The 14,269-nt window shown below is 47.4% G+C and overlaps 1 protein-coding gene across 1 annotated transcript; it reads left to right on the top strand.

Moving 5' to 3' along the window:
• Positions 1 to 209: 209 nt before the first annotated feature.
• On the top strand, positions 210 to 3,723 carry Zfp747 (zinc finger protein 747). The gene is made up of 3 exons (NM_175560.3): positions 210 to 617; positions 758 to 871; positions 1,562 to 3,723. The coding sequence occupies exons 1-3, from the start codon at positions 434 to 436 to the stop codon at positions 2,530 to 2,532; spliced, it is 1,269 nt and encodes a 422-aa protein (NP_780769.1). The 5' UTR covers positions 210 to 433; the 3' UTR covers positions 2,533 to 3,723.

The raw sequence follows: 14,269 nt of genomic DNA, 5'->3' as shown, positions 1-14,269 counted from the left end.
CACCTAGCTGACTGTGAGAGGGGTGTGGTTCTCCTGAGACCATAAAACCCTCCCTGTTTGTGGTGCTCACAGGCAGGGTGTGTCATGTTGGCCTGCCAGCCTGGGACTTGTTCTCAGACTGGCACTTGTAGACTCTGTGGCCATTTTGGTTGAGGGCTTGATGTCATTGGTGCAGGAAGTCACGTGATACAACCCTGGGCAGGACCGCTAGGGAGCGTAGTTTTGAGACGCCGCGCCCAAGTCCACATTTTTACTCGGTCTTCCGGAAATCTCCGCTGTGCTCCTATCAGTTTTCACTTTTTCCCTACGTTAAGGTGCACACGGACCTGGTTCCTGTCCTTTTTCAGCCCTGGTACCCGAAAACGGACACGTTGGACTGGGCAGGCAATCCCAGGAGTGCGGGGCTGACCCAGGGACTGTGCGGGGAGTCTACATGGCGCAGGTGATGGCCCCGGGAAGGGCCTCGGTACCGCCTGTGTTCTGTAAACCTGGGACTGTGAGCTTCGCGGACGTGGCCGTGTACTTCTCCCCGGAGGAGTGGAGGTATCTGCGGCCGGCGCAGAGAGCCCTGTACCGAGAGGTGATGCGCGAGACCTACGGTCTCCTGACCTATCTCGGTGAGAACCTTCCTGGCCGCCGTGGTCGCGATGCCTGTGACACCGTGGGTCCTGCGTGGCAGCAGAGAGACCTGGGCACGGGCGGTCGGAACCAACTGGGTCGTCCTCCTGACTAGTGGGTTTGCTATCTTTCCCTACAGACGTCGGATGCGCCAAACCAGCGCTCATCAGCTGGGTGGAGGAAGAGTCCGAAGTGTGGGGACCCGGTGCCCAGGATCCAGAGGTGGCCATGTGCAGGACAGAAGTCCACTCAGGTGAAGGACTGGGTACTTGCCTGGGGAAACTTCTGTGTTGCCAGCCTGTGTGGTGTCTTCTAGTGACTGCACTTACTGCCTGGCAGTTTCTTCCCTGTTTTTGTTTCTTGGCCAAAGCCATGATGGCTGGCCCCTGGATTCATCTAGAAAGGGGCTGTGATTGTTCTGTCCAGTGCTCTCACCTCGTATATACAGGGCCACTAGGCTGTACGGGTTGTAGCCCCTCGTTCCCACTCCTCTGCTGCCATCACTGTGGCTGCCTTCTGGAGTCTCCTTTAGCTCTTGCTTTCCACCTCTGAGAAGTGCTTAGCTTACTGCACTTGGGAATTGGGACCACACAGACACCTTTCTTTTCTTTTCAATTCTTTTCCTTTATTTTTTATTTTTTATTTTTTTAGAGGGTTTCTCTGTGTAGCCCTGGCTGTCCTGGAACTCACTCTGTAGACCAGGCTGGCCTCGAACTCAGAAATCTGCCTGCCTCTGCCTCCCAAGTGCTGGGATTAAAGGTGTGCGCCACCAAGCCGAGGCCCAGACCCCTTTCTTTATGCTGCATTTGGACATCTGCACACTGCACATGCTCAGATGCTGTGACATCTCCACTCCTGTGTCCAGTCTGTCCCCTTGTGGGGCTGTGGAAATTAAGGGGCAGTAGAAGTCAGAGTCTGAGCTTTTTTCATGGTCTCCCAGCAGATTGCAGGCACGAGAAGGAAAGGAAGAGACCAAGAGAAGAGACTGAAGCAATGCAGAAGACATTTTCTCCAGAACCTGGGCAGAAGGAGCCACAACTCTCATTTGCTGTCTCCGCTAGTGGAATTCAAGCCACGGTCCTAAGGGCAGACAAGCGTCACGGGTGCCATTTGTGTGGGAAGAGTTTTGCCCGGCGGTCCACGTTGGAGGCACACATGTACACTCACACAGGTGAAAAGCCGTTTCAGTGCCCAGACTGCAACAAACGATTTGGCCGGTATTCTTCCCTGAGCACTCACCGAGCCATACACCGAGGGGAACGGCCGCACCAATGTCCTGACTGTGGGAAGGGTTTTACCCAGCGGTGCACTTTGGTGGCACACATGTACTCTCACACAGGTGAAAAGCCGTTTCAGTGCCCAGACTGCAACAAATGCTTCGGCAGGTATTCCTCCCTGAGCATGCACCGAGCCATACACCGAGGGGAACGGCCACACCAGTGTCCTGACTGTGGGAAGGGTTTTACCCAGCGGTGCGCATTGGTGGAGCACATGTACTCTCACACAGGCGAAAAGTCATTCAATTGCCCTGATTGCTGCAAGTCCTTTGGTCGGCCATCTTCCCTGAGCAGGCACCGGGCCATACACCTCGAGGAGCGGCCTCATCGCTGCTCTCACTGTGGCAAGACTTTTACACAGCGCTCTTCACTCACCAGCCATCTCCGTGTCCACACTGGGGAGAAGCCTTACTGTTGTGCTGATTGTGGACGCTGCTTCAGCCAGCGCTCTAGGCTCCATGAGCACCAGCGAGTGGTACACAGCGGTGTGACCCCCTTTTCTTGCACTCACTGTGGCAGTGCCTTTGCGGATTCCAAATATCTTCGGCGCCACATGCGCATCCATACAGGTGAGAAGCCTTATTCATGCCCTGACTGGTCGCTGCTTTCGCCAGGGCACCGAAATTCCAGCCCATAGGAGGACCCACACTGGCGAGCGTCCTTACCCCTGCCCTCAATGTGGCAGGCAGTTTCGCACAAAGTCAGCTATGACAAGCTACCAGTGGGTCCTTAGACCAGGATTAAAGGCCATAAGGACAAAAAAGCCAGTCAGTTATCTATATCCCTGGACCCTAGACAAGAGGACCCGGATCCACCTGTGGGCTTCTAGCATTACCCAGAGTTATTCCAAAAGTGCGGGTGATGGTCTTAAAGGCGCCAACATAGAGGGTGAAATATGTACATTGTTTGAGGCCCAGAGGATTGAACCTATGGCATCTTCCTGAAGTCACAGACGTTCTAGGTACTGCTGGTCTGGGCACCGGGTACAGTCTTCTAGGAGGTTTCCAGATGCATCTGCACACACTCCGGATGTACTGTCGTCTTGGCGTCTATTGGGCTGGGCTGGGCTGGGCAACCCCACTAGAGCTCCATGAGAAGCGAGGGCCTTTTCCTGGCTCAGAAGTATTGAGAAGCCTGAGGATGAAGAGAGCCTCGTTGAAGTCATTGTGTCTTTAATGCAGAGGCTAAAGTTGATGGCTCTGTGTGGGTTGAGCCAGCTGCATTCTCCGGGATTGAGTTACTGGTCAAGAGCCTGGTGTGGTGGTTCCTGCCTGTGATTCCCCCACTGGGGAGGTAGAGACAGGAAGACCAGGAATTTGAGACCAGTTTGGGTCACCTGAGACTGCATATAAACATAAATAAAATTATTTATTTCTAAATAACTGTAATTAATTACGGTTTAAAAACCAAAGTATCTATGACATGTACCAAAGGCCTAAGTTTGTAGGTTCTCTGGAAAAAATCCAAAATATTCAGCCCAGCAAACAAGACAGAAGAGTTCTGTGGTCCATTCTCAGCATTCCATACACTGTGTGTGCCGCCACATGCTTGCTTGCAGCACTTGGTAGCTGGTGGCACAAGGATGTTCAGAACTTTAAGGCTGCCCTCTGTCACAGACAGACAGACAGACAGACACACACACACACACACACACACACACACCAGTTTCAGATCAGATTATGGCAACAGCCCCCATGTCTTGATTTCAGCGTTGGAAGGAGAGAATCAGGTCTGGAAGACAGTGGATTTTAGGATTTTCTCAATCAAGGAGGGCTTGTATGAAATTGGATGGCAAAGAAGGAAAAAGAAATAAAGAAACAAAAACCTCATAAATGATTTCTGCTCCTCATTTGTATTTTATGTTATGGCTTTTAAAGTTCTTCCTTGCCTATCACCTTTTTTTGCCTTTCCTCTGTGCCTAGGAGAGGAAGCAGCTTGAAAAATACTCCCAGTCAGGAGGAGGCTCCTGGGTCAGATATCTGACCCTACCCCAAGTGGGAAGTGGGCTGTGCTCACCCTGCCCTCCCACCCATCTCTGTCCACCAGGGAGTAGCCTGCTGGTCAGGAGCTTCTGAAGTAGGAGGGAAAGGCCCTGGGCTGGGCCTCTGTAGCCACTTTTAGACTCCATGCCTGTTTGAACTGGAGAAATCTGGGCCTTTCCATCCCTTTGGGCTCAAAGACAGATCAGAGGAGGCTCAGCAACTGGTCCAAGACCACAGTGAAGCTGCAGGGTCACAGTCCACTGCTGCCTCTAACACTGTGTCTCTGGGTAGAGGCACATGTGCATGCAGATGCCTGTGGAGGCCAGGAGAGGGTGCTGGAGCTACCCGCAATTGTGAGGGGACTGATGTGGGCACTGGGAACCAAACTCTTGTTCTCTGGAAGAACAGCAAGTGCTCTTAACCTCTCACCCATCTCCTCCGCACACAATTTTAAGAGACAACTTTGCATGTGTTGCCCTGACCTCAGAAGATCCTTTTTCTGTATCGTCCAGAGCACTGAGACTCAAGTGAACATTAAGTTCACCTCTGCTGTCTTCCCATCTTTGATGAGTTCCTGACAAGATGCCTGGCAAACAGCTGTGAGTCAAGTCCTGAGGAGTCTGGCAGGAGGATCAAAGCCATGTGGGCTGGTGTCCCCAAACAAACAAAAACCAACAACTAGTCAGGGCCTGGAGAAATGGCTCGGTGGGCTAAGAGTATGGACTGCTCACCCAGAGTGCCTTAGTTCAATTCCAGACAACGTGTCAGATGTCTCACTACTTCCTGTGAGTCTTACTGCTGTCTAGAGCCCTTGTGACCACCATGTGCACATACTTACTATAGTTAAAACTAATAGTAAAACAAATAAACAAAAAAATCTGAAACAGGATGAGGAGCCTGGGAAGCCAGCCGACATGATGTAAGCCTGTTGTAAAGGTGAGAACCCCAATTCAATTTCCAGCACCCACAGTGGGAAGCTGGGTGGCTGAGATAAGACATTCCTTGAGCTCACTGCCAAGCATAGCCAGCCTCATTGGTGGGCTCTAGAGCAAATGAGAGACTGTCTCAGAGAAGCAGGCGAGAGTCCTGAGAGTGGCTTGACAGGTGTTCTGGCCCCCATGTGCACACTATTATTGTTTATTATTACTGTGTGCTCAAGCATGTGGATTCTAGGACGGTGTGTGTGTGTGTGGGGGGGGGGCTGTTTCTTTCCTGTAGGTTCCATATCAAATTCAAGTCATCAGGGCTATACAGCAAGCATGAGTACCCTCTGCCCCAGCTTGACAGCCTAAGCTTAGCATTTTAAAGCTTACATTGTTGGCATCACAAACCATCCTTTTTGTCATTGAGCACCACACACCCATAGTGTCATTCGCATTGTGCACATTCTGAAAGTGAAGCCTGCAGCTTACGGTCAAAGACATCTGTCTTAGTCAGGGTTTCTATTCCTGCACAAACATCATGACCAAGAAGCAAGTTGGGGAGGAAAGGGTTTATTCGGCTTACACTTCCATACTGCTGTTCATCACCAAAGGAAGTCAGGACTGGAACTCAAGCAGGTCAGGAAGCAGGAGCTGATGCAGAGGCCATGGAGGGATGTTCTTCATTGGCTTGCCTCACCTGGCTTGCTCAGCCTGCTCTCTTATAGAACTAAGACTACCAGCCCTGAGATGGTCCCACCCACAAGGGGCCTTTCCCCCTTGATCACTAATTGAGGAAATGCCTTACAGTTGGATCTCATGGAGGCATTTCCTCAACTGAAGCTCCTTTCTCTGTGATAACTCCAGCTGTGTCAAGTTGACACAAAGCTAGCCAGTACAATTGACCCCTTGTCAACTTGACACACAAACACATCACTAGTAAGCCTCAACCCTTACAATCTTATTCATCCCCATTCTAAATAACTTTAAAAGTCCCACAGTCTTTACATATGCTTAAAATTTCAATCTCTTTAAAATATCCATCTCTTTTAAAATCCAAAGTCTTTTTACAATTAAAAGTCTCTTAACTGTGGGCTCCACTAAAACAGTTTCTTCCTTCAAGAGGGAAAATATCAGGGCACAGTCACAATCAAAAGCAAAAGTCAATCTCTAACCGTCCAATGTCTGGGATCCAACTCACGATCTTCTGGGCTCCTCCAAGGGCTTGGATCACTTCTCCAGCCAGGCCCTTTGTAGCACATGTGTCATCCTCTAGGCTCCAGACGCCTGTACTCCACTGCTGCTGCTGCTCTTGGTGGTCATCTCATGGTACTGGCATCTCAAAACCAGTACCACCTGGGTGACTCTTACACATTACCAAGTCCAGCCACAGCACAAGGTACAACTTTGGCTATATCTGGAACACAGCCACTGTGCTCTCAGAAAACACCTCCCAGAAGATGTCACCTCAATGATGCTGGTCTCTTCTTAATCACCGCTAATTTCTTAGCTCCAGCTAACCAGCATCAATAGTCCCAGTAATGCAAAGTTTTTGCTTTAGTAGTTCTGGTATCTTGTTAATCACAGCTGATTCTTCAGCCCCAGCTAACCAGAACTACAGAATCTTCACAATCAAAACAGCAATGGCCCTGAAAAGAGTCTTTAATTTTCCCTCTGAAATTTCACAAACCAAACCTCCATCTTCTGCACTGTTCTCAACATTATCTTCCAAGCTCCTACACAACATCTGACAGAGCTCTTAACAACGAATGGATCTTCAAGCCCAAAGTTCCAAAGTCCTTCCACAGTCCTCCCCAGAACATGGTCAGGTTGTCACAGGAATACCCCACTCTGCTGGTACCAATTTGTCTTAGTCAGGGTTTCTATTCCTGCACAAACATCATGACCAAGAAGCAAGTTGGGGAGGAAAGGGTTTATTCGGCTTACACTTCCATACTGCTGTTCATCACCAAAGGAAGTCAGGACTGGAACTCAAGCAGGTCAGGAAGCAGGAGCTGATGCAGAGGCCATGGAGGGATGTTCTTCATTGGCTTGCCTCACCTGGCTTGCTCAGCCTGCTCTCTTATAGAACTAAGACTACCAGCCCTGAGATGGTCCCACCCACAAGGGGCCTTTCCCCCTTGATCACTAATTGAGAAAATGCCTTACAGTTGGATCTCATGGAGGCATTTCCTCAACTGAAGCTCCTTTCTCTGTGATAACTCCAGCTGTGTCAAGTTGACACAAAGCTAGCCAGTACAACATCTCAATGTATTGGTGTGTGTGTGTGTGTGTGTGTGTGTGTGTGTGTGTGTGCCTCATGAACTCCGCAGTGTAGAAGTGCGTGACCTCAGCTTGGGATTATAGGTTTTTAGAATGAAGTGATTCACCTGAAGTGCAGGGGAGAGGACTCTGGTTAAACATGCTTTTCTTGCTGAAGACCAACCGGGGTTCAATTCCCAGTATGCACACGGTGGCTCACTACCACCCACAACGCCATTCCCAGTGATCCCTGTGACCTCGGAGGGTACTAGGCACACACAGCACACATACATACACACATGCAGGCAAATAGTTTCAGCACTGGAGACCCTGAGGCTGGATTTGAGTTCAAGGTCAGTCTGTGTTACAGAATGAGACCTGTCTCAAAGAAATCAGTCATTTGGAGCTAGAGTTGTAATTAGACCCTTCTTAGCATGAGGGCGGCCCTGGGCAATCTGCCGGGTGTGGTGGCATACGCCTCTCATCCCAGCATACAAGAGCAAAAGGCAGGTGCATCTCTGTGAGTAAGAGGCCCAATTCTGTACTCTCATTTTCTAGCCAGTACTAAATCCACTTCTTGATTTTAGTATCTTATTCTCCCACATTCTCTCCCATTCCATAATGCATAACAAAAAGGATAAGGGGTGATAATAGATGTTATGAAGTGTGCCTGTAAGACTCCTGCATAATCCTTACAACAGCTGCCATTGCATAGAGACCCGAACCCTCCCTCTGTGCAGTGAATTCCCACAGTGCAGTCCCCTAGCTCAGTACTGACTGCTTAGCCATGAGTTCAGCTATGCCACCAGGTCAGCTGTCACTGGATTGCAGCTACCCTTTATTTTCATTGATTTATAGCCCCAAAGCCTAGGGAAGTGATGCTGGCCACTCAAATGCCAAACAGAAGCCATGCAGTACTTCCTTTAAATAAAATGATGAAGGTTGTTGAGTTCATATAGAAAGAAAACCATACAAGGTGAGGATCAATGGCAACAGACCACTGTGGCAACACACACCTCTAAACTCAGCACCTAGGAGGTCCAGGCCATAATTTGAGGCCAGGGGCTGGAGAGGTGCCTTAGAAGTTAGGAGAACCTTTTGCTCTTGTGGGGGATCCAGATTCAATTCTCACTGCCCATAAGATGGTTCGTGACTGTCTGTAACTCCAGTTCCAGCTGATATATGTCCCAGACCTCTTTGGGTACCAAGCATGCACTTGGTACCCATACATGCAGGTAAAAAACTCACATATAAATGACTAAATCTAACTAAAATACAAAACAAAAAATGGGATCAGCTTCAGTTACAGAGAGAGGCTAGCCTGGGGTATATGAGACCTTATCCCCCCCCCCAAAAAAAAAAGGAGACCTGAGGAGACCGTTTAGTCATAAAAATGCTTCTCTAATAACCACGAAGACTTGAGTTCAAAACAGCAGCTCCTATGGTAAGTTCTGAGAAACTTGAGACTTTTTCACAAAGAAGGAGGAAGGGGAGAAGCAAACGGCTGAGTATGGTAGCTCATGCTTGCAGTTCCAATATGGAAGGATTGCTGGAGTCACACACACACACACACACACACACACACACACACAATTTAATGAATTAAATACAGACAGAAACATCAGAAAACCACGACAGTCTAATGACATGTTACATGCCTTGTTGCAAAACATGTTGAAAGAACCTAGTGGGGGGGAAACCCCCACTCAACTCCCGATTTGGCGTGCATTCAAAGAATCACGAAAAGGCCGTCTTGATGTAAATACATGAGGTAGTTTAATGGCGGAGCTCTGAGTCGAAACATATCTCACACAGGAGACAGTGGATTCGACCACGTGGCTTGAAAGCTGGGGGTTTTTTATAGAAAAGGGTCTGGGGCTGGGGGAGGCACGGTTTCACATGATTGGTTCATTTAAACATCAGCAAACTGTACATGCAGATGGCGGTAACAGCAGAGCATCTGGTTAACATTTAACTTAGGTCAGAAGGGCAGGAGATAGGGCGGCACCCGGACAGTCTGGACATTCTTGTATGTCTTCCCTATCTTTATGGCTAGCCAGTTCCTGGGATGACTTTACAGCCTTTGTTCTTTGCTCTAAGTCCAAGAAGCCCTCCTAACTATCAAGCTGCATGAGTCATGGACTTTGAATAAACTTTCTGGCTAGGGCTTTGAAGTTTTGAATTTAGTTTTCTTTCTTTCAATATCATTGGTTTCTCTTATCAGCCAGCCATTATACCACATCACAGGGTCACACGGTGTCTACGGTACCATACACTTGCAGGTAACTTTTGCTACTCTACATATACTGCGCTGGAGTTGGCTACGTTGTGGTTTCTTCTCTCATCCACCTTTCTCCACTCTTTCTCCAACCCCTTTCGTCACTATTATCAACCCTGGTATCAACCAGATAAGAAATAAACAAGGACAGAAGAGAAACACACACACACACACACACAGAGAGAGAGACAGAGACAGAGACAGAGAGACAGAGAGACAGAGACAGAGAGACAGAGAATGAGAGACAGAGACAGAACAGAGAGAGACAAGAGATAGAGACAGATAGACAGACAGAGAAACAGGGAGACAGAGAGAGGGAAAGAGATAGAAGGATCCCCAAATCTATTTCTTTCCTTTTGTTTATTTGACCGTGACTACTAACAAACCGCAACCACCAACCCCACCTCTCAGCGCCCTAGCATTTGTACACCCTCTGAAAGATTCCAGGAATTCCAAACATCACACATTGCAGAAACTGTCTGCAGTTGGTAAAATCATGGCCCTGCTAGAGCATGAGGCAATTTATAGTCAGGTGCTAAGGACATGCCAAAGCAGCACCAGGCCCCCACCCCTGGAATTAAAATGAAAACATATTCTTATACAATTTCTATGGTTTTTGAAGAAAGCAAAATTTCAAAATTGTCAGGACAGTCACCACAATTTGTTTTAGAGTCCTTTAGAGGAACAGAACCAAGGGGTGACACATATCAGAATATAAATGTATTAAGTGAGTGTCTTGGACACTTTTCTCCTGCTGTGGTAAACACCATGAACAAGGAAACTTATCAGAGCATTTTATCTGAGGCTCACAGTTTCAGAGGGTTAAAGTACTTGATGGCACTATTCTCTCCTGTGGAAAAGACTAGGTCTCCTCTCAGCATGCCTTAGCTAGGCTTGGGTCCTCATGGGCGCTCCTCTTTCTATGTTAGCATGTCTGTTGGTGTCGTCCTCATGAACTGTCATGTTTAGACTGCCATATTGGTGAGACTTCATGAGTTTAGCTTCTCTGACATTTCTAGGAGACAGAATCTCACCTAAACTTCCTGTTACTCTGGCTCTAACTCTCTCTACTTTGCCCCCTTTCCTCAAGGTTCCTTGAGCCTTAGCTACAGGAGTTGTGTAGAAGCTGAAGCAGTAGGCTCTTGACTGTTGTATGATTCATTTTAAAGGACCCCATGCTCTTCGGTGTTAGTTGCCTCTTGGAATTCTGGAAACAGGAAAGTGTCTGAGAGCTGGGAGTAGCTATCCCTCACGGGAAAGTTTCATTTAACCAGGCCATCCTGGTTTTCAGTGAGTCCCAGGACATCTGTGGTGACAAATTGTGTGTGGAAACAACACACACACACACACACACACACACACACAGAGAAATAAGGAAGCAAAAACCATGGCTGAGCAAGTACCTGTGGAATACTGTGTTCAGTCCTCTGTGCATATGCCAGAGGATGCCAGAGCTGCTTCATGTGGGAGATTTAATTTTAGGCTGATTTCCTGATCAGTTTTCCATCCCATCAACAGTGAATGTGTGGCCCCGTCCCCTATGTCCTCTCCTGCATTCGTTGTTGGTTATTTTGTTGTTGTTGGGTTTTTTTTCCCATTCTGACTGGGGTCAGATGAAGTCTCACAGTTGTCTCGACTTTCATTTCTGTAATTGCTAGGGATGATGAACATTTCTGGAGATATTTCTTAGTCATTCCTATTTCTTCCCTTCAGAACTCTGTGTTCAGATGCTATGCCCTTATTTTGAATGGGTCATATGCGGTTGTTTGTTTGTTTGTTTTTACTTTGTTTTTTGAGTTCTTTGTGTATTCTGGTTATGAACACTCGTCAGACAGACGCACAGCCGCTGAGGATGCTGGTGTCAGGCCCATCAGATAACATCTGATCATCCGACTGAAACTTTAAAAGGCAGGGGGGGCTTGGAACGATGGGTTTCACATTCTGAAGACAGCAGCTGACAGCCCAGAGCAGCACTCCCACCAAAGCTCTGCCATAGCTGTGCACCGCATGCATCCTGGGCACTCACTGTCAGCAGCCTCCCAGAGCCGAAGCTCCCTGTGTCACTCGGGCCTTGGCACAATCTGCTGGGAGATCTGAAATCACTCTGGGCCATGGGAAGTCATTCCTGCTCCATCTTTAAGCTTAGTACAGACCTAGTGAGCAGAAACCTGATCTTGACCCAATGTATTTGCACTGAGACATGAAAGTTATGGGTACAGGAGAAAGAAAGCGCCCCTTGCCCAGAAGTCTGCAGAAGCCTCTCCACAGCTGAAAAGCAAGAATCCAGGAAATTAACGTTTTAGTGGAGTGGTGGTTTTGTTGTGACTGTAGGAAGATTAGCTTTGTGTTATTCAGATGCTAATTTCTGTGTTGGCAGAGATCTGATTGCAGGCAGGACTTGTACAACACACACACACACACACACACACACACACATTATAATGACAGCATCTCTTGGCTCAGTATTTTATAATATTGGACTCCATTGGCTTGCGATTGGTTAAATAAAGATCTGAATGGCCAATAGATGGTCTGGAGAAGAAGGACAGGACTTCCGGTTACGAAGTGAGATCTCAGTGGGAGCCAGAGAGGCAGAAGTTCCTAGCCAGACTTGGAGAAGGAAGCAAGGACTAAGAGAGGACTAACAGGTAATAGACCACATAGGCCAGGTCAATATTGCCAAATTAGACTTGCTGAGAATCTGCCCAACAATAGCGCCTAAACTTCTAATCCCTATAATAACAGTCAGTGTGGTTACTCAGAGTAAGGGCGAGCATAGAAAGACCATCACCGTTAAGTTTAGCGTCCAATGTAAGGGCACATAATGTCAAAGCTTCAGGCCTTCGAAAAGCAGAGAACCAATACTTCCCATAGCAGTTTCTAGCTGGGCAGGAGGTGGTCCGGAGATGCCTAGAGCCCCTGATGAGCAGCAAAGCCTGGAAGGAACGGGGAATCAGGGAACCAAAGCCTCAGGGCACTTCACAGGCGCAGCTCCTTCAGAGGCCCTGCTGTGCCGCGGAATGAAGCCGGTGAGCTAACTCCGCTGTCCACTGTCACAGCTCCGCAGCAGTGTCCCCCGCATTCGCCTGGCTGCGGCGGAGCCAGAACCTACCTCAACTAGTAAGGAGCGCCCACACTGTAGCCGGCAGCAGCGCAGATCCAGTTCATTCTCGGGAGACCAGGTAGAAACGGCCGCAGCGCGGGCCCAGCAACTTCCCCGAGCTGGGAGTAGGCGAGGTGCCAGATGGTGCGTGGCAAGGTGAGGCTGGACTCTCATGGGAGCACAAACAGCGGACTCGTCCAGCCCAGGGTGGCAGGAGGGGACAGGCTGTACAATGCAGGCCAGCCTAAGCACAGAAGCTGCCAAGGCTAGACTCAGGAGAGCCAGCAGCCAGCGCGATGAGCTGGCCATGCAGCAGAAAGGAGCCTGCACTGGTGCAGAAGGCAGCAGGACAGAGAAGCTTGTCGCAGCAGAAGGCATGCCAGCAAAAGCATGCAGAGAGAGAGAGAGAGAGAGTGTGTGTTAAGAAAAATGAAAAAGGCTAAATCACAGAAGGATGGAAAAAATGTAGAGAAAATTTAATGCAGTAAAAGATATTAAGTTCGAAAACGGTAAAAGAGAAATAGATGCGCATAGACAGTAATGTCTCTGAAGAAGAAAGCGAGAAGTAGAAGTGTTTTGAAAGATACATATATGCTGAAGAAAAGAAACCGAACACAATCATAGACAGAAATACTGAGTTTGAATATAAAATAAAGTCTCCGAAGAAAGGAGAAAGAAAGTAAGTAAAAATGTTCTGTAAATGTGCATAATAAAGAGAACTCTCCAAAGGAAAGAGAGAATTAAAGAGATTAAAAGAAAATGCTTTCTTTGTTTAATAAAATGGAAAATACAATGACAGAAGGCATGTGGATTCTGTATAATTTTGTTTAAATTATCAGCAAACAAATAATTATATTTTCAGTGATGATTGCAATTTTATAAATCCCTTTCCAGTGAGATCAGAATAAAGCAGAAGGGAAAGACTGAAAAATTAAATACTAGGTTGGAGGCGACAGAAAAGAGATCAGAAAATCCTTTGATTCAGAATAAAGGATCTGGGCGTGTGGTGCACGCCTTTAATCCACCTGCCTCTGCCTCCGGAGTGCTGGGATTAAAGGCGTGCGCCACCACGCCCGGCTAGCAGGCAGATTTCTGAGTTCGAGGCCAGCCTGGTCTACAAAGTGAGTTCCAGGACAGCCAGGAATATACAGAGAAACCCTGTCTCGAAAATCAACAAAACAAAACAAAACAAAACAAAAGGAAAAGAAAAGCAGAATAAAGGATCTTCAGAGGAATTCAGTCTAAGGCTTACAGCGCCACCCTGTGATAATATCGCAGAATAGCAGTCTATCGACATGCTATGTAAAGAGGCCCGACCTAATCAGACTAGATATTGTAATAATATCGTCAAGGATCAATTACTAAATGAAGGTCTATATGCTGAGCTAAAATTAAAGATTCTGTTTGTGAATCATACAATAAATTATATGTTTCATTTTGTAGAGTTCAGAGACTTAAGATATAAACATACGTAAATACATCATACAATTGATACTTACTCAAGATTTCAATGTGCTTCTGCCTTGGGCTCTGAAGAGGCTGATGATGAGATTGCACATTTAGATAGCAATATTGGAAATGCCTTACAGATTGAAGTTGATGATGCTTCAACCTATGTCGAATTATAATGTCCGTTATGTTAGACATTGTGGCCTGAAACATGATATTAACATACCTTACAATCCTACAGGACAAGCAATTGTAGAGAGATCTAACATTATCTCAGTATCTCCCCTTTTAGTCCAATAAAAGGCTCTTTCTCTAACACCAATAAACTATATACAGTAAGCATCTATGAAAAAAATCAGGTAAGAATTACATTCATAATA

The sequence above is a fragment of the Mus musculus genome, chromosome 7, assembly GCF_000001635.26.
Source record: "Mus musculus strain C57BL/6J chromosome 7, GRCm38.p6 C57BL/6J".
In the NCBI taxonomy this organism is placed as follows: Eukaryota; Metazoa; Chordata; class Mammalia; order Rodentia; family Muridae; genus Mus; species Mus musculus.
The sequence above is the reverse complement of the archived record's forward strand: the minus strand, read 5'-3'. Positions and strand labels throughout refer to the sequence as shown.

What these genes read in the sequence shown, in the direction of transcription:
- Zfp747 (NM_175560.3), top strand. Translation starts at nt 434, where the DNA reads ATGGCGCAGGTGATGGCCCCGGGAAGGGCCTCGGTACCGCCTGTGTTC. An exon ending in CGGTCTCCTGACCTATCTCG is followed by an intron (nt 618 to 757) that starts GTGAGAACCTTC and finishes CTTTCCCTACAG; the next exon opens with ACGTCGGATGCGCCAAACCA. An exon ending in CAGGACAGAAGTCCACTCAG is followed by an intron (nt 872 to 1,561) that starts GTGAAGGACTGG and finishes GTCTCCCAGCAG; the next exon opens with ATTGCAGGCACGAGAAGGAA.